Below are 23351 nucleotides of genomic sequence, written 5' to 3'. Positions count from 1 at the left end.
AACAGTCACGCAACAAACGGATTCGATAGTACAGTTAAAAGCACAGGCCAAATATGACAGACAAGCTGCCGCTAAGCTTACACAGTATAGATTGGAACCGACATTCACAATACCGGATACCATCCGAGCCAGACAGACACCAAAAACACCCACCGAAAACCCTACAAAAGAGGAGGACAAACTCTTATCTAGTATGAAGACATCGTTTCAACAGAACCTACCTCCTCCACTTGGAGAGAAAGGGGACAGTGGGGTAATACCTCATACTACACCTCAGACTTCACTCCATAACAAAATCAGTAATAAGCAGAGAAAGAGGGAATTATATAAGGAAACACGGCTGCTCATACGCCAACAACGAAATGAAGAAAAAAAAAGGACAATGAAATAACATATCAAAATTCAAAATTCCATCTCATTACGATTTATTTTCATTCATAAAATTTTCGGCCCAATCAATTTTCTTAATAAAAAAGGGGACTATGTAACGAGACAGAATACCCACTCAAAAGTTCCTATAAAGAACGATTCCATTGGCGAGCGCAGTGCACTCTCGGTACTAAAGGTGTCATGAACCGAACGAGCCGCCGCGCCACTAGCCAAAAAACAATGAACTATCGTAGCGTGCAACGCGCTCCCGCTATGAAGATAAGAGTACCAGTAGTCAAATTCAGCATTAAAACTCAATTAACTATTAAAATCACAACAATAACAACCAGAACATAACCTTATACACTAACCAGCAACAACACACCACCCACAGTGGTAAATATACCCCCTAATACCAACAAAAGATACCCACTACTACCGGCCATTCCCGCAGACGGAAGCCGCCGCGATAGTCAATATATACACTTCTAGAGAGACGAGTAGACATCGAAGAACGAACTCCGTAGTTACCTCGCCATAACCACGGTATACGAGTCAAGGTGGACCGGTGACAAACTAGTGGCTGGGGCCAGCAATAGCTGGTTCAAACTGACACTTGGTCCCGGAAAGCTATCGTTTCACTTGTATCGCCTCCGCCGCCAACGTACGCCGCCGTCCGTTGTATCGTCCACTCTTCCATGTCTGGGGCCAGCATACGCTGGTTCAAACTGACCGGTACGAGCCCCCGCCGTCTGTTGTATCGTCCACTCTGCCGTGTCTAGGGCCAGTACACACTGATTCAAACTCGGTACGAGTCTCCGCCGTCCGTTGAACCGTCCCATAGTGCCAGTGCCGAATAGAAATAATTCGAGCCTACGAGAAACACGTGCCGTCCATAGACTACATTGCCACCATCCCACTGTCAACTACATCACCCAGTCCAAATATCAACAATCGTGAGTCCAAGTAAAATCATCAATATTATCAATTTTATTCCTTGTTAAACTGTTTCAAACAGTATAATTACATATAAAAGAAAACACTGTATTCTAAATATAGGTATATTGAACATTTATAATAAAATAAAAAATAATAATTTAATGAACAAAATCATCTTAATTGAGTTTGTTTATTTTATTACAATGTTCTAACAATTATACCACAGATTATATGAAACGTAATATAGGTATAATACATTTTCATATTATAATCTGATTATACTATACCTCTATCCACCGTTGTATTATGTAGCGTGCGTAGTATAAGTCAGTAATACTAAGTTGTCTGACTTATCCGGCGCAACGTGTAGGCAATTTAGTTGTTACTTACATTGCTGCGTATAACAACAGTATTTTTAACATGTTTAACCGCCGTGAAATAAAATATTAATAACTTAATCATAAATAATTTTTGTTTTATGCTCTATTTACACACTATGTTACATTAAAGTTACTTAATATATTATCTATAGATGAGATGTGGAGTGTGCCATCTTTTATAAATATGAGTGAGTTTAGATTGTGATTACTGTATATTTTAAATTTTTTTACTATTTGTCTGCGAGGGATTGTCATGGCCGGTAAAATATGTTGATTTTTTTTTACATGGAGTACCTATAGTTAATAGATTTTTTCTGTGGGGATTGAGGTTTAAAATTTTTATACATTTTATATTTGCCCAGTCACGTTATAGGGTATAGCTAAGCTCCTGGAAAACCTGGATATATTGATGTATTTATATAATATGTAAGTATCATGCCTTGTATAGGCTTAATTATTTTAAATATAGACGTCACGATTTATATCAAACAAATTTCCTCTATTTACTTCATGAACAGATATTCATACTAAATTATACTTACATGTTTTCCGCGAATGATAATATTATTCCGCCTGATTCCCGTATACGAGTTTCCGATTCAGCTGCGAATTATAATTGCAATGAAACTAACGAATATCATGGCATTTTCATACTGAGTGCAGTATACATACACAATATATTTTATTCCTATATATATAAAAAGTTTTAATGAATACCTTTTCATACATTTTTTTCCAAACACATTTTCAAGTAGATATTAATTGACTAGAAATGTTCGTAAAATCTAATCCGAAACAAGAATTATTTAACAAAGTCATCGTATTAATATTTTAAATCTATGTATATGTACATATTAACAATAATAACAATTTTATATCTTATATAATATACTATATAATATATAAAACGCCGGGAAAAAAATTTAACACAATACCTATTATATTTCACTAACAGGTGATGATGATAATAATAATAATAATAATAATAATAATAATAGTTAAAAAAACAACAATATGTATAACCACATTACGACATGCGTGGGTATTTAAATATAATATAATAATTATTATTAATATTGATTACAAATCTGAACGTTTCTACGATAGACAACGGACCGGCGACGGTTATCGTATATACAGTTGTTTGACGACGAGTCAAATCCGCGAAAATACCTTAATCATAAATGGAAACCATTTCAAACAGAATTATTACGTTAGTTAAATGTGCGTTATTCTATTATAATATGTAAAATGAGACGGGTATAATGAACACGCGTATTATAATACGCTGGTCGGTGTGTACGAACAAAATCGATTTCGTTTATAACCGTTACACGTACATAATACTTGTATATATATAATAATACACGAGAGAAATAAAAACGCCTGAACGGAATGATGAAGAATATAATATGTAGGTGTGTGTGTATATATATATAGATGTATTATACGTATAATATTATGTCGCCGTTACGTACAAACGAAACGGAATGAAATAAAACGTTCGAAATGCAGAACGGAGGAACGCGACGATGTCCTAGGGAAATGTATTATTTTTTGAGTTATGATCGAAACTTTTCGCGTTTTTCTGGTCGTTTCGGAGACGGCAAACCGTCGAAGGAAAACAAAAAACAAACGGTCTGGCCGGCGAAACGTTGTGCGGCGCGCGTGCTCGTGGGGGGGAGAGGGGTAGATTGTACCACGCGCGTTTAACTGTATTGTGGAAAACGCGACGGCGGCCGGGAGGAAATCGAATTTATCGTCGAAAGAGAGCGAGGGGGGGGGGGGAAATAAACGGAAATCTGATAGAGAATTAAATGCGGTCGGTCGGTCGGTATGGCTGTAATATAATACATATATTATGTACACTACCACAGCGTGATAGGTAGGCATGTATATTTCGCATCCTTGGTACAAGACCGCCACAACTCGAAAAACATAGTTTTGAGAAAATTAAATTTTAAATTGTAATCTGCTCCCAAATCGTTACTTTTAAAACTTGAGTTTTAATACTTTCCAATTATATCCATGTTACCTGAAACTTAATATTTATTTATTGATCTACTTCGTTAAACCTCAATCAGACACAGGTAAATTAGGTTATGGCAGTTTAGAAATAGGAATCGGTAAATAAAAAACTGTCACATTTAGTTTTGTGTCGGTATTCCATTTCAAACCAAATATTTTATGCGCCACAAAATGAAATGGGGCAGTCTTCATTTTTTCAAAGGTAGAAATCCAGTTGAGAATTATTAAGTTAAAACGCCTCAAATCAAAATGAGGCAGATATGATTTTTCATGTTTCTAATAAAACAAACATACAAATACGTAACAAGGCAATAAGTCAAAATATGGCGGTATTATTTTTCTTTTACTGCAAAAATGAGTAAATTCAACACTGACACAAATGTATTACGGATACGTTAATATTGTGCTACGACTTGTGGCAGTATAGCATTTAGTAGAGAAAAATAATAGCTATCGAACTGTATGCTTTACTCAAAACATCGTATCAGGCTAATAACCTTAGTTGTTGAAGCCTTTTCCTTTAAAAAAAAAAAAAAACATCGTAATTTTGAGTTGTGGCGGTCTTGTACCAAGGGTGCGATTTACGCGCATGTATCGTAGTGCAGTTCGGACTTGATGTAACGCTACGGTTATCTGATTCACGGCGTTTGAGGGGTTCGTCGCGAAAACGTTTTGGGGGGCGAGTGTGAAGTCATGTGGTGTCATCGCCACGTCCTGCAGGTACTCGGCTCATCGCAGGCAATGTTCGGCTGAAAGCCGTTTTCCAAAAAGGCGATATTTCTCTCGATTTCCGATCGAATTAAACAAATCTTTCGGGCTATATACTAGCATGCCGTCATGCAGCCCTTCCGGGGTTGGAGGCGTAGTGCTACTTTTGGTGTACGAAATTTAAAATCTCGCCGGTCATTAGGTCAAGAGCAATAATGATTTATTTATTTAACTTATGCACCGCAATGCGTAACACAAATAATACAATATGCACGGCTTAGGGGAAATGTCGAATCGGAGGAAAAAAACCAGTTCTTATAAACGCCGCGGCGTTAAGACAACACGACAGCGATATAAAGGTAATAGACATTCATAATTTTATATGATATTTTGCGGTCGTATAAAAAGGATCGCGATCGTCCGTGAAACTATTGGTAGGTAAGTCATAATATGATAGGTTACAAAGAAAATATGTTTTTTCAACGTACAGTTATTAATAATGTTCTAAATATTAAACATTTTTTGTATGCACAACATATTATTATAATGTAGGTAATATAATATGTTGTAATAAGATAATAATAATAATAATAATAATTATTATTATAATATATATATATATATTCATTTATTTATACAATACAACTGTTTAACGATATTGTTGTTGATGTAGTATACAAACTATACGGGACTTCGTATAAATAATATTCTGCGGCGGGTCACTGCTTTTTTTTTGCGTTCGTATTGTATGACAAATAATAAACGCTCGCGGTATTATTGGTTAGGAAGCAAAATATAACTCTGTAACCCGACAGTACAGTTAAATTTCTCGACGTATCAATACTAATTAATATTATTATTATTATTATTATTATTTGATGTATTTACTACTATGCAGTGGCGGCTGTTCGTATAGGTATATTGCATTATCGAGCGTCACTTGGTGGTCTCATCACCCGTCCCGGCTCATCAAATTTTTCTCTACTACGCACGTCGATACAAATAGGAAACGGACGTGACTATACGAGGAATTCATATAGTTTGCCCTCCACCACCAACAAAGAAAAAAAATAGATCAAATCCTATCGATTGGTTTTAAAAATTATTTTTGTGTTGAATGTAAAAGATTTTTTGCGGTTCGATCATTTTGAGTTTACAAAAAAAAAGACAACAGATTTAATAGGTTTAATAGAAGACAGCATGGGGGGGGGGGGGGGGTATCGTTTTGGGTATTGAGTTTTTATTTTTCTAGTCTTTAATATTCGGTCTAGATTTCTGCTATTACAAATCGTAGGAATACTGCAGACAAATATTATACGTTTGGATAGGGTTCGATGTGGAGTGTGATATTTTTCAAACAACGGAGACTTATTTTTTGAAATTTATCAACTTTTTTTGAATTAATTTTTTTGGTATACTTTATAAAAGTATAAAACACAATAGGCATAGTTAATACTACATTGCACTTGTCCTTTTTATCCTCACGTTTGTCTGGGGAAATCTGAAGCAGAATATTATTTTAAAAACTATGATAATTTTTTTTTTTATTATTGTTCATACAATTATAACTAATAACTAATAAGCATATAAAGTTTGCATTACTATTTGTATTACTCCGTTTATCGAGACTTTAAATACCTATATCCAGTGGCGTGGTGAACTAAAAATTTTCCAAAGACAAGTTACAAATATCCCAAGTATTAATGCATAATAATGTGTTAATATAATATAACTAATTATATTTCAGATCGTTATTGACTACCTATTGAGTATATCACATTACATTTACTAGGGGACCCACCGGCTACCACCCACCCTACTATTTAAGACAAATCTCAGGCAATTGCCTCTGAAATTACCGTTCGCCACGCCACTGCCTATATCTACTAATTATTTCAAAAATGTATACTCGTTCATTATTCAATATTTTGTATAATAGTATTCTGCTTTCGATTATGAAACTGACAATTTGATTGTAATAAAAAATAAAATAAAAACACTCAATAGTAGTTTCACTGACAGACATATTATAAGACTAAAAGGAATAAGCCAATAAGGGCAATAGAAATATTTTAGAATGGAACACATTTAACTTTTCTCAACCACAGTCCATCGGGGACATTGGAGGTAAATTAGAAGTGTGCGACCACTCTGCCGATTTGATTTTTAGACTTGTGTCGTGTATAGTTTTTCCCATTAACTACGATTTGAAAATTGGTTGATGGTTGTTTATTATATTGAGTGTCCTATTTATATATCAAGAATCAATTTTTTTTTACTGTCTTTTAAAGGACGTCGTAAAAGTCACTACCTAAATACCAAGGTTGGCGAACGGAAAATCGGAAAGTCAACAGACTGCTCTGCAACCGCAGCGTCGGATGGCGTTTACCAAGCAAGTCAACCGATATAGGTCCGACCATATGACAGCGGCGGTGACGACTGTGCGAGACAAGGAGACGGCGAAAATAAAAAAAATATATTTTTATGAATACGAACGTAGTCTGGAAGATGATTGGGCGAGTAAAGGAAAACGTCCAAAAGTACAAAAAAATTTTGAAAAAAGACAAACAATAAAAATAATAAAAAACGAAGTAAGCCTTATATATATATGACTTTATCGAACCGCACTAAGAAAACATTAATAAAAATCTGGCGAATGAAAAAGTCGCTTTTACGCTTTTGTGCACTATCGACGTTTCGTGTCACGGAAAGTTTTCTCCGCGGACGCGTGTCGGACAGCTCTGGAATTGTATTTCAATTTTTTTTTTCGTCGTGTTCGCACGATCCATATACTGCCCCGTGGCCATATATTATATAATTTATATAATACCCACTGCGCGTCGTCGTCTCGGTGGCGGAGGCGGCGGCAAATCTCGACTTCGAAAGACAAAACGAAGACTAATCGCGCGCGTAAAGCGCACGGGACGGCATTTGAACTCGGCGGCGAAGTCGTACACGCGTACACATTTTGTCGTCCCCGGACCGGCCGCGAAATCGATTGTTTGCTTTCTTTTCGTTCGTCCGGGGTTACCGTCGGTCCGTAACGTTGATTAATTCGTGAAGTCGTTGCGACCTTTTTCACGCGCGTACTGCAGGGTCATTCTTCGGTACGCACAGAATATTCGTCCGGCTGCATTTATCGGTTTTTCCGGATTTTCAGCGGTGCCTGCAGTCAGACGTGTCAAATCGTCACAGACGTCCCTCAAGAGTCATTATATAAGCTCCCCCCCCCCCCCTCTCGAGGTTCTGACGGTTGTACGGGATCTCGTTTCGTGCGTGGCATGCGCGCATTATGGACATTTCAAAAGAAAAGAATAAAGTCTCGCGAGACTGCAGTGCCGGAAAGGTTTTCCGCCGAGCCTAAAGGATTTACCGTCGGTGAAACTACAGCTTTACCGACAGGCGCATTTGTGCGCATTAAGACGTGCACATCCGCCGTTCGTTAAGGAGACGCGGTCCGGGAAAGGGTGACATATTATTTTTCGGCGGCTAAACGGGAAGGGGTCGTCGGGGCAGTCGATTTTCGTTCCGTACTGTGTACACCGCAGGTGACCAATGGCGATCAATCACCGATGACGACTCAATAGCCGATCCCTCTCACTGTATACAATTATTATATTGATATTGAGGTTTGTTCGAATTTATGTGTTTATAATATTGTATGTAGGTATACTTACAGATTTATTGCGCGTGGGTGCGTGATCATTATGATATGTCAAAAAACAATGGAAAACTTATTCTTATTCTCTCGCATTCCTCAATTAATGTACGATACGCCGAACGATCACGACAAAAGGTAATCCAGAATAATATTTTCGAATTATGCACAAAAAGTATATGACATTGTTATTCCACCCAAGACCGAAGTATTTATTATTATTATACAATATTATAATACCTACTAAATCAATATATTATACCAAACTGTAATCGAAAATATTTATTATTAATTTAAACTGATTGTCTGAAGAAAAACGACATCGATCCACACACGAACTAGATATACCGTTAACTCGTCATACTTGCCAGCGATCGTCGATTCTTTTGATCATATAATAGTAGTGACGTTGTCTGTTGTACAACACTTGTACCTATCCATATACGAGCCCCACAAAATTTATTAAAAATAAAACCCGCTAACGATGTCGCACATAATCGAATATTATACGCACTTTCCATTAGCCGTTGAAATAAATACGCGTATATACGAAGAATGTAATATAACGCGAACAGAATGAGTTTTTGGTCCTATTTTTTTTTTCGGCGGTAATTTCGATTGACCTCGGAATAGTAGGCGTCGCTTTAAAGACGACACACACACACACACACACACACACACACACACCCGTTTGTGTAAAGGATATCGGGTGCTTACTGCTTTGGTTTAACAGAGTGCGAGGGCTGCTGCAATTGATGGGAAATAGTTGAAATAAGACAATATCTGAAAAGTGCGCGTTTTTAATGGATTCATTTCTTTGGATTGAAGTTTGTTCTTAACGACCGTACTGTATTGGACCCCGGGCTAAATATCGGTGATAGGAAGGAGTTCTCTGGAATCGCGTATAGGGTTATACCGCACCTATTGATAATAATATTCTATGTGTATGTGTGTATGTATGTGTGTGTGTGTATGTGTGTGTGTGTGTGTGTGTGTGTGTGTGTGTGTGTGTACGGTATTGAATTTTACAGTCGCTGTCGCCCTACACGCGCGTGGCGGTAAAATAGTAATCGCTCCGTAATAATAGTTGTTCGCGCCGACGGAAACTTTTTTTCCCCATCAGCACAATATCGGGTAGTATATAATATATTATTAAAGTATTGTCATCATCCGGAACGAGACGGCATTTTTCCCACCAACTCGCGCACCTCCTTCTCTGTTAGAGGGTTTGTGTGCGTCCGACAGCAGCAGCAGCATTATTTTAACGGTTTGCAAAATATAATATTATACATTATAACGTGGTGTGTGACGTAGAAGAAAATCGATTATCTCAGTCTATATGTTTCAAATTGTACAATATTATATAAAGATATAGTATAAGATGTACCTACGCGGTTTTGCAGATAATATGCATATATTTTACCGCGGGTGAACGGGGAACAGAATTCGTTTTCTCGTGTTTTTCGCCACGTGCGTTTAGTTTGGTAGGAATTTTTTTCATTGCTGCGACGACTTTCCCGTTTCTATGCAAAGTAATCGAAGTGTGTGTACGTATGTGTAGGAAAAACGAAAAACGCGTAAAAACAAGATATAAAACCAGCGACGGCGGCGTTTTCGTCGTAAAGCCTTTGACTCACTTATGTACTCGTGTATACGGTGTTTTCGTGTGACGATTTGAGGCCGAGTTCAAGTACGACCGAACTTATTGGGAACACATAAAGTAGGTATAAAGTAACTACCTATATATAAAAACACTCGACGACGACGACGCTGTAGTATTTTCAATTTGCAGGATATGTGAATTTATGACCGCGGGAATTCCATATTTTCTAATAGCCTCGGGGGTAGAAGAAATGACGTCCGTTTCTGAGGTCCCCAGAGGGCGGAGTGAAAGTCGCCGAACGGTGAGGATTATAGAGATGTGTAGCGCGGGGGGTGAGTAAAATGTGACATTATTTTTATGAAGCTCTCTTATTTTCTGTCGTGCAGAATTCAATAAATAAGTGCGTTTCGCTAATACGGAAGTAGTAGTCCTCGCAGTGGAGAAAAATGAAAAAGGCAGTTTAAAACAAAATATAATAATATTCATATCACCGTCGCAGTATATTCGTATATAGGTATGTTGGTACACATACAGGATGCATCTGGGAGATATGAGATATTTAAATTTAATTTCAGTGGAGAATTTCAAAATATTTCATATAATGTATTAATACACATACTATTTATTATTTACTATTCTTATTGCGCGACTGTATATTTTACAGGTGGAGAGACAGTCATCGTTATCTTGTTGTTGAAATTAACATTTCTCGAAATTGCGCGTCCCTTTGTTTTATTATAATTTTCTCGTACATAAGAAGAAGAAAAGAAGAACACGCGTTACAATATGGAAATACGGTAACAAATAATACTTAATAGTTATATAAACGGCGTTCGCCAATATCATGTATGGAAATGGAAAATCGATTTCTGCATTTCTGCGGAACTAATATCCAACGGCTTTAGGCGCCATGACGAATTTCAGTGGCTCATATTCCTTGCAGCAGTGTGTTTTAATTTTTACCCCTTCGAATGAGATGATGACATCAACATTATTGCAGGTGTCTGACATGAGCTGCTGCTACAGAGTCGTATACAGTGTAGTTACTACACCGAGCCAAAAATTGAGTCGTGTCTGCAGTGGGAATGTAGGAACCTAACATGACCACCCCTAAAGAAATACTGGAAGGTTGGGTCTGGCGGGTGCTTCCGCAGAGCCTCGGATCCGGAAAAAAAAAACTAGTATATAATATTATTACGATGGTGAGCGAGAGGCAGATGAGCGTCGAGAAGAAGCTGCACAATAAGATCGGCGGGTTGTATAATATAGGGCTCATTTCACGTATATTTGACACATTTAACATGTAAATCTTCGTGATACACCCTGTATAATAAACATCTGGTCGGATCGTTTATACTGTTATGCTAACGATACTTGTATGTGCTTAGGATAGCGTTTGGTAGAAAACGGGTTTTAAACGTTTGGCTTTACTTTTCCGGTGACGTCTTCGGAACTTGGCGCTAAAAAACGGCTTTCGTGAGTCAAACTGGTACAGCAATAATACACGCGTATATTGTTATTATTAGACTATCTTCATCATCGTCATCATCATCATCATCGTCATCATTGAAGTACATGCGTCGGTGGAAAACATGCGCCGCCGTTCGCTAATCGGGTAATTGACTTTAGCCGTAGATGTTACGTGTGCGCCAGGCTTAATATACCTTTCCGGATGGAGGTAGGGCACCCCCGGGTATGGTACCTGCCGTATAAAGTCGCGACCGTAAATCGAATTCTTTCGGTTCATTAAATTTTAACGTATATTATACCTATTATTATTATTATATGTCGTGTAACGTCGAGTGTATAATATAATATAAACTGTATAGAGTATGTATACTGTGCACGTGGTGGGTATATAATATGTACAGGGTGATTATTGATTTTATCGCAAACCGGGGCCACACCTTGTCCGGGTGCGTTTTTAGCACTTTTATATTTTAACGACCACAGCAGTGTTCTCGGTGTTTATTATTTCGTAACTCAAATACGTTTACACTTAAAAGTTGAAAACAATGTAATAAACGAATTCGCACACGGCGCCTGGCCCTCACCGAAAATAAAATAATCACCCTGTATACATTTATGGGCTTTTAACGGCCTACTAATAGGTGTATGTATTTACAATATCAATGTATATATATACTATAACCGTGGTATTAGTAGTAGTAGGTATACGATATAGTCTATACGTATAAAATGTATAACGGTATTGAACTCACGGTGCGGGTGCAGTGTGGCGTCCGATTTTACGAACTACCCTCGCAGAGGGTGTATAGTAACGAGGTTTAAATTTTAATGTCGTCGGTCCGCGTTATTAACGATAATTATAACCTGTGTTAACCGTTGCGATATTTTTTGAACTTCAATGTCATCAGCTGTTGGTATTATCAATAAATTGTACATCGGGTAGTATAAAATAGTAATCCGTCGTTTACGTTTTTTCATTGTATACACACCCGGAGGACTCGCTGGCGGATGAATATAGACTCGAACAGGGGTGCAGTTAAAACTGCAAAATACTTGCTCGTTTAAGTAGATTAATTAGATTATTGTGCGGTATAATATAAAAACGATTGAAAATTAAATTTATTTATGAATTGAGTATTTTTTTTAACCCAATCGATTGTTATTTTCTTCGTGCTTAAAACGATTGATTAGTCTGTGGAGAACGCTATACCTAAGCATTGGTATTAGATTAATCGATTTTCGTAAGATTATCTTCGTCTCCTTCTCTACATTAGTAATAATATTGTATTTACTATCTAATACATTTTTTTCTCTGTATGTTACTTTTAACAAAGTGAATTGCCGATAACGTCTATCGATTTTATACTTTAGTCGTTTAATAATTAGTACATCGCCCATAACAAATTCATTATCGTCGGGTTAAGTAGGTACGAAACTTTTTTGATTATTAAAATGAAAATTTTAAAAGTTTTACTTTCGAGTTACGATGGGGGCGTGGGGCGTAGGCGCCTCCATGCATTATTAAATGTTTTTCCTCTGTAAACCGCAGAGAAAAATTAAAAATATTTTTTGAAGAATTTTTTTCTCGCAAAAATGGTTATTCTAATATATACGTTTACCTGCATATTGCGTATTGACGGTGTAATTTAACCACGGTGCGTAGTAGAGATATTGTGTGGATATACTTGCGAGAATGCGTTCACGCTAAGCCGATTAACGTTTAGCGATAAACCGAGAACACGGTTACGCCGCGAGAGGTTTTCGGGATTTTTTTTGTATTTTTGTTGCTCAAAACGCGTTCAAACTCATTACCACACGCCGACGACGGTTAGCATGTCTTATAATTTCATTGAACGTTTCGTAATAAAAATAATAATAATAATAATAATAATAATAATAATAATAATAATAATAACAATAATAATAATAATAATAACAATAATAATAATAATAAAAATATGGCGTCGGCGGTGGTGGTACTGTGTGTGTGCGTGGACGACATTTAAGGTTGAAATCACGCGGGTGCGATAAAAGGAATATATTTTCCTCCGCTTTGTTCGACGGTAATAAAAAATGAAACACGAAAAACTATGAAAAATTGTTTGACCTCCGATCCGACAGTATATAGTGTGTTTGTGTATGTATACGTGACGTGATGTGCGTATATATATATATATATAATATTTTATGTATATAATATATATATATGTGTATACATAGGGGAGAGTGATTGTGTTTATTTTTTCGTTCCGAATCAAACGGATGAAGAGGAAACAATGAATTATTACTTGTGCGTATAGACATTTTTTTTTATATACCTGGGTAGGTACATATAATATGTATTATATAGATATACCTTCATCCCGATACCGGTAAATACTCGACCCCTTGCCACAATAGTACAGAGAAATACATTTAGAAAAATCGAATAATAATAATAATAATAATAATAATAGTAGTAGTGATAACATTCTTTGCACAATCGATAAACGGCACGTCCCGCGAGCATGTCGCATTTATAATAGATAGGTGTAACATGTATAGCATTGTTATCGCGCGACAAATAAAAAAAAAAGGTCTACGCGGACAAAATTCCGAATCTCCGAGACCTGTGAATAAACGACGATCAGTCGACTCCCGAACGAGCCAGCTGTGCACTCCGTGTCGCGGGCATCGTCGAAGGACGCCGAAACGCAAGCACGTTCGCCTTACCCCCCCCTCGACGGCGCGCGATCGAGACTTGTCTCTGTATTGTATATTATATGTGCAGTACCTAACCCTTGGGGACGAATCGTCGAGAAAAAAAAATCGACGTCGCGCGCGCTCGCATAACGATAATTTGTCCGGACTCGAGCTGGTCTCCCGCCCGCGCATCTGAACCCCGGTAACGGTCATGCGCTCGTTCGATTGACGCGCGACGCGTTTTTGGGCGATCCTTTGTTTTACAATTTTACAGTTAAAAAAAAATTTTTTTTTTTCCAAAAACACCATATACGACGGATTTAATATGTAGTATTATAAACGCGTGGAATGTTTAGGTATGTATTTTATAGTGTTATAATATAATATATATTATTATGTATGTAGTATAATATGTATAAGAGAAGAGAAAACACCGACGGCGTCTGTTCGGTCGGTCGTCTTCCTACTCGTCCCTGGGCTGACGAAGAAAAATAAGATTTCGCGGCGTACCGTGCCTGGAGGGCGGCGATGGCGGGGGTATGTGGATGCCTGGGGGTGGTCGAAGGAGAGGTCAGGACGAGACGGCGGCGCCGCCATCGCATCCCCGCCATCCTCGGTTTGCTTTCCTCAGTGTCCGAACAGCACCGGATTGGACAGCATTATGACCAGGCTGAACAGGGCTAGCACGTGGACGGTCATCTGGCCGCTGACCGCACTCCGGTTTCCGTGCTGCATGGCTGCAGGGTGTTCGCCTGTCGACAGAGAATGGAAATGCAAAAAAATTATCACACAGTATACTACTATACAATTTGATATTTTGTTGTTGTTAGTTTTTTTTTTTTTTTTTTTTGGGGGGGGGGGGGTTGGTGCTTTGTCGGGCAAAAATATTATAAAATAAACACATCGCACATCAGTGTTGGTTTAGGTCATTTTGATTCCATCGACCGCGATTGGTTCCACCATATAATGTATTATTTTAAATATTTTTTATGGTATTATACTATTTCTACTATTTATTGCTAGGTGAAACTAAATCAATCAACAGCAGTGGTCGGGGTGGAGAGCACGTGCCCCAAGTTCCTGCGGCACTGAAGTTTGTTATACACAGCTATATAACATCTCCGTTAGTCTCGCCGGCCATACGGTGATATGAATCGTGCGCGAGTCTCCAGAAGCTGTGTAATACAACTGATTGCATACAGTTACTGCTAGCCAGCCCGTACAATCGGTCTTAACCTAACCTGACCTAACTATAATGGTGGATAGTTATTATATCCTAGTTCTGAGGGGGAGGGAGGGGGGGTGAATGTCAAATCACCAGTCCATCAAATCTCAATCCGTGGTTGTATAGCCAATATTGTAATAATGTATATTGGGTGGTGCAAATACCTATATATTATGTCGTTTTTTAAAAAAAAAAATAAAAATTTTTCATATTAACAACTAATTTGTTAAAATTTTATATTCGTTCATTGTACACAATATTTTAAAACTATAACACAACCGATATTGAAATCATTCAATTATTATCATTTGTTAGTATTTAGTAATACATTTATTTTGTATCTATTCTATTTAAATGTAACTTTATATACCTACAATATTATACATTTATTTTGTATTCAAATTACGATGCAAATTGTAACGAGTTACATTTTAATGATACTTGAAAGTTACGGAACTGATTGCAAGTTATAAATGTCACAAGCGTAACTTTGATACATAATGTAACTTATTACTGTCCAACCCTACGAGTACACACTTACCTATAGTATGATATTTAATACATACAATATAATACATAGGCTCGAACGCGTTTATTGGACCGTTTTAAAGTTTACGACTTCACATTTCGAAATATAAACGACGAGAATATCAGCCAACACAGTGTTCAATATTATTGACCCTAGTGAAATTAATTATAACGACATCGACTTTGGGACATCGTTACTTACTGAGAAACGAAATAATAACCGCTAAGGCGCTAAACCAATAACACAAAAACAAGAATAATAATACGCTTTGTAAAACGTCCGTTTCTGAAAAGGCTGTTATATAGTAGGCAGAAATTGGCGATGTTATTTTTTATTTTATTTTTATGTACAAACTGTTTGTGTTTGTAGAAAAACGGTACTTTTTTTTTTTTTGTTCTTATATATTTTTATACTTGTTAGTTGTGTAGCGTTTACTTTAAGTGTTTTGGGCTTTATCGAATGGTCTCCAGTGCGGCTATTTCGAGTGTAGCGAAAAAGAAGAAACGTTTTTTTTTTCTTTTTTTCGTAAACGACGACGGACAAAATAACAACATGTTTATTCGGAATGCTATTTTTTTCCCCAAACAATTTATGTGCGACTCTTGTTTTTTCGTCCCGACAGTAACAATCTTTATCGTCGATTATTTAAAAAAAAAAGGACACAAAACGTTTTTCTGCATTTTTCAGTCCCGAAAAAGTCAATGAAACGATAACAATTGCTCGGCTGAACCGAATCGGTTCATTAGTTACAGTGATTTTTTTTTTAATCCGTTTACCCATACTCCGCATAGTATGGTTTCCTTCAATGTATAATGTACGTATTTCAATCGCGTTTCCTGTTTCTGATTTTTATAATATACCCAAAACAATGCTTACTCCATATTAACATATTATATCGCTATTAACAGCTGTGATTAATTAACGTGGATATTAATGATAACATTTATAATAATATTAGAGAATGCATAAGAATTAAATACAATTTTTTTTTTAATTTTTAGCATATTAATATATTATCCGAGTGTAATAACGGAAACAACGGACGAATTTTAAAGAAAATAAATTACTATAATTCAATCGAGTATTCAAATACCGTTATGTTTATAGAAGTATAATATTCAATGGTAAATACAATTTTTTCAAAGTTTATTCAACGGTTTTTCAAAAATTTTTTTTGTTTTCGTTTGAAGCAGCTTTATTTTAACAGAATTCTAATATTTGAATAAATTTATTATCCATTTCCTTCCATTATTCTGGAGCAAAAAAATATTCTTAAAATTTCGACATTATAAAATAAATTGTTTTTTATTCATCTACAAGTGTACGGTGATTTGATAATAAGAGTGATGTGGCCAGTATAGGTAATTCACAAACGCGTGGCTTAATACTCTGTTTATCTAAACTTTGAATAGGTATTTATAAGAATTTTTTTCAATATTTGATATTTACAGATATATTTTTTCAGTGCTTCATAACATTATACTGTCTAATCCCAACAAGTGATACGCGGAAACCTCGTATGTGGTACGCGAAGAAGTTTTTGATGAGAAAAACAAAAATTAACAAAAATGTACCTAAATTTAAAACACAAGTTGACCTGTGTATGAGTAAGCTTGTATATGATTGTTATTGTATTATTTATCATCAGGTATAATCATTATCAGAGCCGGCCTTAAGGTGGGGCGAGGCCTGTGCACATTTTTTAGGCGAGTTCTCAAAATATAATTTTTTAGCCCCGATAGGCCCCTGTCTATAAGGCCCTGATCATTATAATAATTGTAATGAATAAATAATAAAAATAATAACTACGTATTTAATGCTATACTTTTATTCTGTAATTGCTCATATTTTAATAATTATATAACTGTGAATAAAATTAAAAAAAGGTTATTAGGGCAAGTGGTACGTGAAAAATGTAGAATTATTGCCGATATAAAAGAGGTTGGGAACAGCTGGTCTAATCTATAGCTCAGCGGTTCAGTCCCACATTTCCGTAGCCCCCAATGATTGATTAGATTATATAGTTATAAAAGTTATTTTCAAATCATAAGGTTGTGTTATTATTATATTTACTTAATTTCCTAAATTCTACGTTCACTGCAGACTTTCAAATTTCGTCAATAGCATTTAAAAAATATAATGTTGGTTTATTAAATTGTAACGTCGAATTAAACCGATAGTGTATATTATTATAATGTCAAATTCATGTCATCTAAATATTGTGATTTTTTTTTTTAATTCAAATGCGTTTAAGTTGATTACATGTGTATACCTGCTTACTTCACTAAAGGCGACTTTTCACCGAGAAAATTAAATATCGACCGTCGTCAAGGCTCGTTTGAAAACGAAGTCGTAATTTATTTCTCATCGCTACCGGTAATGTGAAATGTCTAATGACTTGAGTGTTTTTTTTTTTTTTTTATCAATACATTTATATATACCTAGGTATTATGTAATTTACTCTTATACGTGTATTTATGGATGACGAAACTAGTGGGTTGGGGAAAGAAATTTGCCCACATTAAAATCGGTACAATAATAAATTGGGGTAAAATGCGCGGAGGTCACGTCCCATTTCCGCTTAACGCTTTAAAATTCGTTCATTATCGTGTCACTCTGTTTATAAATACAGGTACATTTATACACTAACGACGAAATCAATTTAATATTCTATTATAATATAACGGTATACCTAAGTAGTGTAATAATATAGTTGGTCGACGGTCGCCTCGCAATTTTCAAGAGTATTTGTATAAAATAATATATACACGAATACTGTAAGATACAGGGTGCGGCATATCCAACTGACGAGTTTTGAAGGGCTATAAATTCCGAAAAGTTCAACGTGGAGAAAAACAGTTTGTTTTATTGAAATTAGTAGGACATCCTATTTTTGAAAATTATATCTTCGAGATGGCGGCCGTCAGTCAGCATCGATATATTGTTGTAGACGATCTCACAGGTGTGATTTCAGTGTGCGGCAGAGCCAACTGACGAGTTTAATGGGATCATTAGTCTGAGATAATATAAATGAATGCCTTATTTATTAGTGACGTATTTTGAATTTCACGATTATGCCTTTTTTAGTCATAATCACGGTCTGAAAAGTACATCTGGTTGTACATCGAGGTTTCGTCGTGGGTGCGTATTATACAGCCCTTAAAAACTAGTCAGTTAGCTCTGCCCTCACCCTGTAGTATAATACCATCTATAGCGTACTATTTTCAGCGTACCGAAATAATATATTTCTTTATTGCATAGGACTGAAATAATACTACAAAGACACCTCTCGAGAGTCCCACGCAACTACGATTTAGTATCAAATATTTAACCATCAAAATGTCCCAATAACGATATAAATACATTGCCAAAATGTATACGTTGTTCAGTCGCAGTGTGGTAAATCCATGATATTAAAGATGTTTGATAGTTCCGGTTATAAGGAAATCTCTTATGCGATATATTTTTGAACGACGTTATCGGAAAAACGGTGTACAATATTGCATAACGCATAGAAATAAGTACAACAATTTATTGTACCTATATATATATAGACTGGTAGGTACACATTATATACCTAAACGTTTTGAAGTATAACGCGTTGTGTAAGCCGCACGGATTGCTGCACCATTTCCTCCCCCAAATAGCCGTACATTTCGGAATCGGCGCGTTTTACACGCGCCCTAGCACATTTTATATTCGAATAAGTTGGCGACAAAAGCGAAAGTGACCATCGATCGCTTTTACGGTTGAACGGTACGCGACGGCCACGACGACACGGCGTCCCGAAAAATGTGAAAATAAGAGGAAACCTCGCTGTATAGGTAAGGTGTACGACTCTATATTATACAGCCCACTTAACTTTCTATATATATATATTATACACGAGTCTCGTCGATTTTCGAGTTTGTTTAATGCGCCGCGTTTAGAGGGTTTTCGGCCGGTGACAGAGCGCACCGGGGACTGGTAAATTTGACGTGGAAAAACCGACGGACATTAATATCGTACCGCAATACAGCGCATTATATTGTTGTGTGTACTTATACTTTACGTACTTCAGCATGCGGTCACCGGCAGGTGTGTATCAGCCGATTTTTATCGGGCGTTTCGCGAATCCTCGAAGCACCCGAGGAAAATGACATTCAGCTTTCTGTGCGGTAGGGTTCCCCAGAACTCGCCCTCTACGTACAACGCTAACCGCCTCCGGACCAAAAACTTCAAAACACGACGTACGGCGAAATATTTTAACCAGACCCATGCCCCCTCACCCCGAAATAAGTTGCACGATATACCGCCAAAAATGAATTAATGGTATTATCGACTTCTCTGAACTATTGTCCCGGATAGACTTCGAGGTTCCTTCTATTTACTCACGGTCTCTACATCGTTTTCACGTGCTTGTATCCGCACCCGCACCGACCATACTGCACACGCAAGAAGCCTATCGAAATAATTGATGCGAAATGCTAACCAGGACACGTCCCTTAATTTCAAATAACCATTGTATATCTTGGTTAATATACGTAAATTATTGTGTTGACCGCTATCTGTATTTGTGAATTATACATATCTCACCACCACCCTCGTTCCGGCCGGCATTGTAATAGTATATAAATAAATATATTACAAACTGGGTACCTACCAAATACGGCTGTCTTAAAAATGCTTAGAAAATGAGTTTTCATTATTTTGATTTTGATTTTAGGCCGTGGTGGAATCGTGGCTCTCCGATTATACGGGTTCAAAAAAAATCGTATTTCCGCAAAAATGGCACTTGGTATATAAATGAGAACACCGTGACGTGGACGACAAACACGGTCGTCGTATACAACTATGGGCGAAGATATTTTTTTTTTTTTTTTTTTTTTTTTTTTTTTTTTTATTGAGTAACCCGCGGCAACATAGGCCATTGGGTGTGGGGAGGGTACTGTAGGTTTTATATTGGGTAGGTTTGGTAGGTTTTATATTGGGTAGGTTGGTACACGTGTGTGTTGTGTTTGGCAGAATTTCTAATGGGGCACCCGTAGGTTTCTGCCGTGCCCCGGGGTGGGGGGATGGCGGCACTTGTTCTCCGGACACCGTGACTTGCCCGAAGAAAAATGCCGCCCAGTGGCCGGGAGTCGAACCCGCGACTGCCAGCGCCGCAGTCGACGCGTTAGACCGCTCGGCCACCTCGTCCCCCCGCGAAGATATTTATTATCCGTGATAAAAATAAATATGACATTATTCTCGTCGGAGACGGTCGAACGTATTCACGACGGTTTTCCAGGACTCCTTACTACACGACAACGGTTTCTCACAAACTTTTTTTGCCCCCTATCCGTGATGTAATGCATTATGCAGACTGAAAGTCACGACGAGATACAAATATGGTGCGTATAATATACTTGTATACCGAGTATTTCTTTTTTAAACTCCCCGGCGAGGGTGTGGATTTTTTCTCCCTGTTCGTCTGTGAACGTGTTTTTCGGCTGGTTGAAGGGTATTATTGTATAGCACTCCAAAAGTTTTACGTCAAAATCGCCCGCACACCTCTTTCCCATCACATTTTCTGGTGGTTGGAAATCGCGGATCGTAAATATAATAATAATAATAATACTGAAGAGTCGTCGTTGTCGTCGCCCACCGAACACTTTTTTTTTTCGAGCAAATTCTAATTTCTATTCGCACCGCGGAGTAGATAGTGAGGGGTTCGAATTACTCTCCCTTAAATCTCGGATTGCATATATCCTATAGTGATTGGGTCCATGTCCAATTCGTCGTCTTCCAGTTTACCGACGAGCATAATAAAGTACATTATTTTTTTCATTAAGAAAATGGCGTAATATTTAAAAATAATATATATAGGTAATTAAAGTAAAATATACAACCCTATAATACAATATTTAAGATTCTAAGTAAATTATTATTCTTACGGGTAAAAACAAATCGACCTGAAGAGCTCTTAAATATTTAATAAGCATTTGAAAATAAAATGTTGTCAAGTTTGATATTAAGTAGGTACGTCCTACCTAAACTGAAATTCTATTAAACTATTTTAGTTACGTTTTGTTATTATTCAAAAAATAAAAAATGTTTTTACGCAGCAGTATACAGAAATATCAAAAAAGAATACACGTACAACTGTTTTTATAGGTAGTTTTAAACTTTTAAAAAAATTTGTTAAAAATCCTAAGAATACCAAACGGTTTTGCAGTTAAACATTTGTGTTGTGTGGTTATGCTTTTTTGATACCTAACGGAACATTCTTATTTCATTAAAAATTACACATCCACCACAGTTATCGATGCATTCATACTTTATAGTGCCTACCTATTCATTATGACTCGTTTTCTATCAAGTCTGTGTATATAATATCACCATTTCACCATTAGAACATTTTTATTTTTTCGGAATTAATTAAAAAAAAAGTACATTTTTGCAACGATTCAGCGGAAAGTACTAAAAGTTACTAAAATATAACTAAATATTTAACAATATATGTTATATTAATTTATTCTTCACAATACATTGTCACTCATTCTATTTATTTATTTTTTATTCATAGTTATAGTCTGTTTTAGTAAAAATACTTAATTTAAATATTATTATGTGTAGGTTACAATTATTACATCGACTAATTATTTTGTATTATCAAACACACACTTCTTTCACTCAGTCATTATTGACCTGGAGTTGACCAACTACTAACTAGGTACTGTTTTTACTATTATTATTATAATCACGCTGTAATTTTTTCGCTGTAGTTGGAAATAAATATTATTATTATATTAATATGTCAAAAAATAAAATAAATAAATCATCGTTGTCACATTTTGATGATACGAATATAAAAATGACTTTTCATCGTCTATTATATAATATTAGGTTTAGGTATATTCATATATATAATATTCGTTATTCGTGTGTTGGAAAATGGTGAAATTTTTATAAAACCACGAAAACCGATTAGTCAGGGAAATGGGTGTCGATGGACTGCGAGGAAGTTACGAAATAAAAACACCGTATCCCTGTGTATATAATAGTATAGCTTGTATTATCGATATTATCAATGTTTTTAGCCTGCTGCGCGCATGCGTCGTGCGCATTAGTCGTTTAATAGCTGTTGACAAAATTCGTTTTGCACACGGTTCGACCACAACTTTCTAGAACTTTTTATCTCAGTGCTCCATCTTGTTCTGCCCACCATACTCGTGAAATATAATAAATAATATCGTGTCGTACCCACATGCAAATACACCACCGGCCGAACGCCGATCGTCATTCATGCGCAATATACCTACCTATATTGTACAACACGCGATATTATATTATATCGTATTATAATATTGTTATAATATTCTGTAGCGAGGTACGACCCCGCTGCGGGTAAGTAGGTAAGTTATTATTCTACTTTTTTATTATCTCCTCATTCAAGACGGAATTGTACTCATCCATATCATTGTGTTCATTGTTGATATTTTTTCTAGCGTTTGTTTTTCCGACCGATTTTGCGTAACGTTTTGTTTATTCCTATCGAGAAACGGAAATCAACAAAATTAAACTAAATTTCTAACAAGATGTTACACAGGTACTACCCCACTGGATATTTTTCCACTGCACTATGCCTAAAAACATAGGCTCCTCAATTTTCCTTGCAGAGCATGCGCAATTCTGAAATTTCCACTGCGCTTTACATTTTTCACACATTGCGTATACGTTTCGGAGTTGGGGGAAGTTTGCCGCGAATCTGGATGACGGCCGGAGGGAGATTTTAAAAG

The 23351-nt window shown here is 36.5% G+C and overlaps 1 protein-coding gene across 1 annotated transcript in view; it reads right to left on the bottom strand.

The window, feature by feature from the left end:
* Positions 1-2511: 2511 nt before the first annotated feature.
* The window catches only part of LOC132945872 (inactive tyrosine-protein kinase 7), a 244087-nt gene continuing 223247 nt past the window's right edge, over positions 2512-23351 (bottom strand). Inside the window, exon 5 of the mRNA XM_061015671.1 lies at positions 2512-14589. Coding sequence (XP_060871654.1) covers positions 14465-14589 — 125 coding nt within the window. The 3' untranslated portion in view covers positions 2512-14464. The remainder of the gene's footprint in view (positions 14590-23351) is intronic.

Source organism: Metopolophium dirhodum, chromosome 5 (assembly GCF_019925205.1).
Source record: "Metopolophium dirhodum isolate CAU chromosome 5, ASM1992520v1, whole genome shotgun sequence".
NCBI classification, from domain to species: domain Eukaryota; kingdom Metazoa; phylum Arthropoda; class Insecta; order Hemiptera; family Aphididae; genus Metopolophium; species Metopolophium dirhodum.
This window is presented reverse-complemented; position numbering and strand designations above follow the sequence as displayed.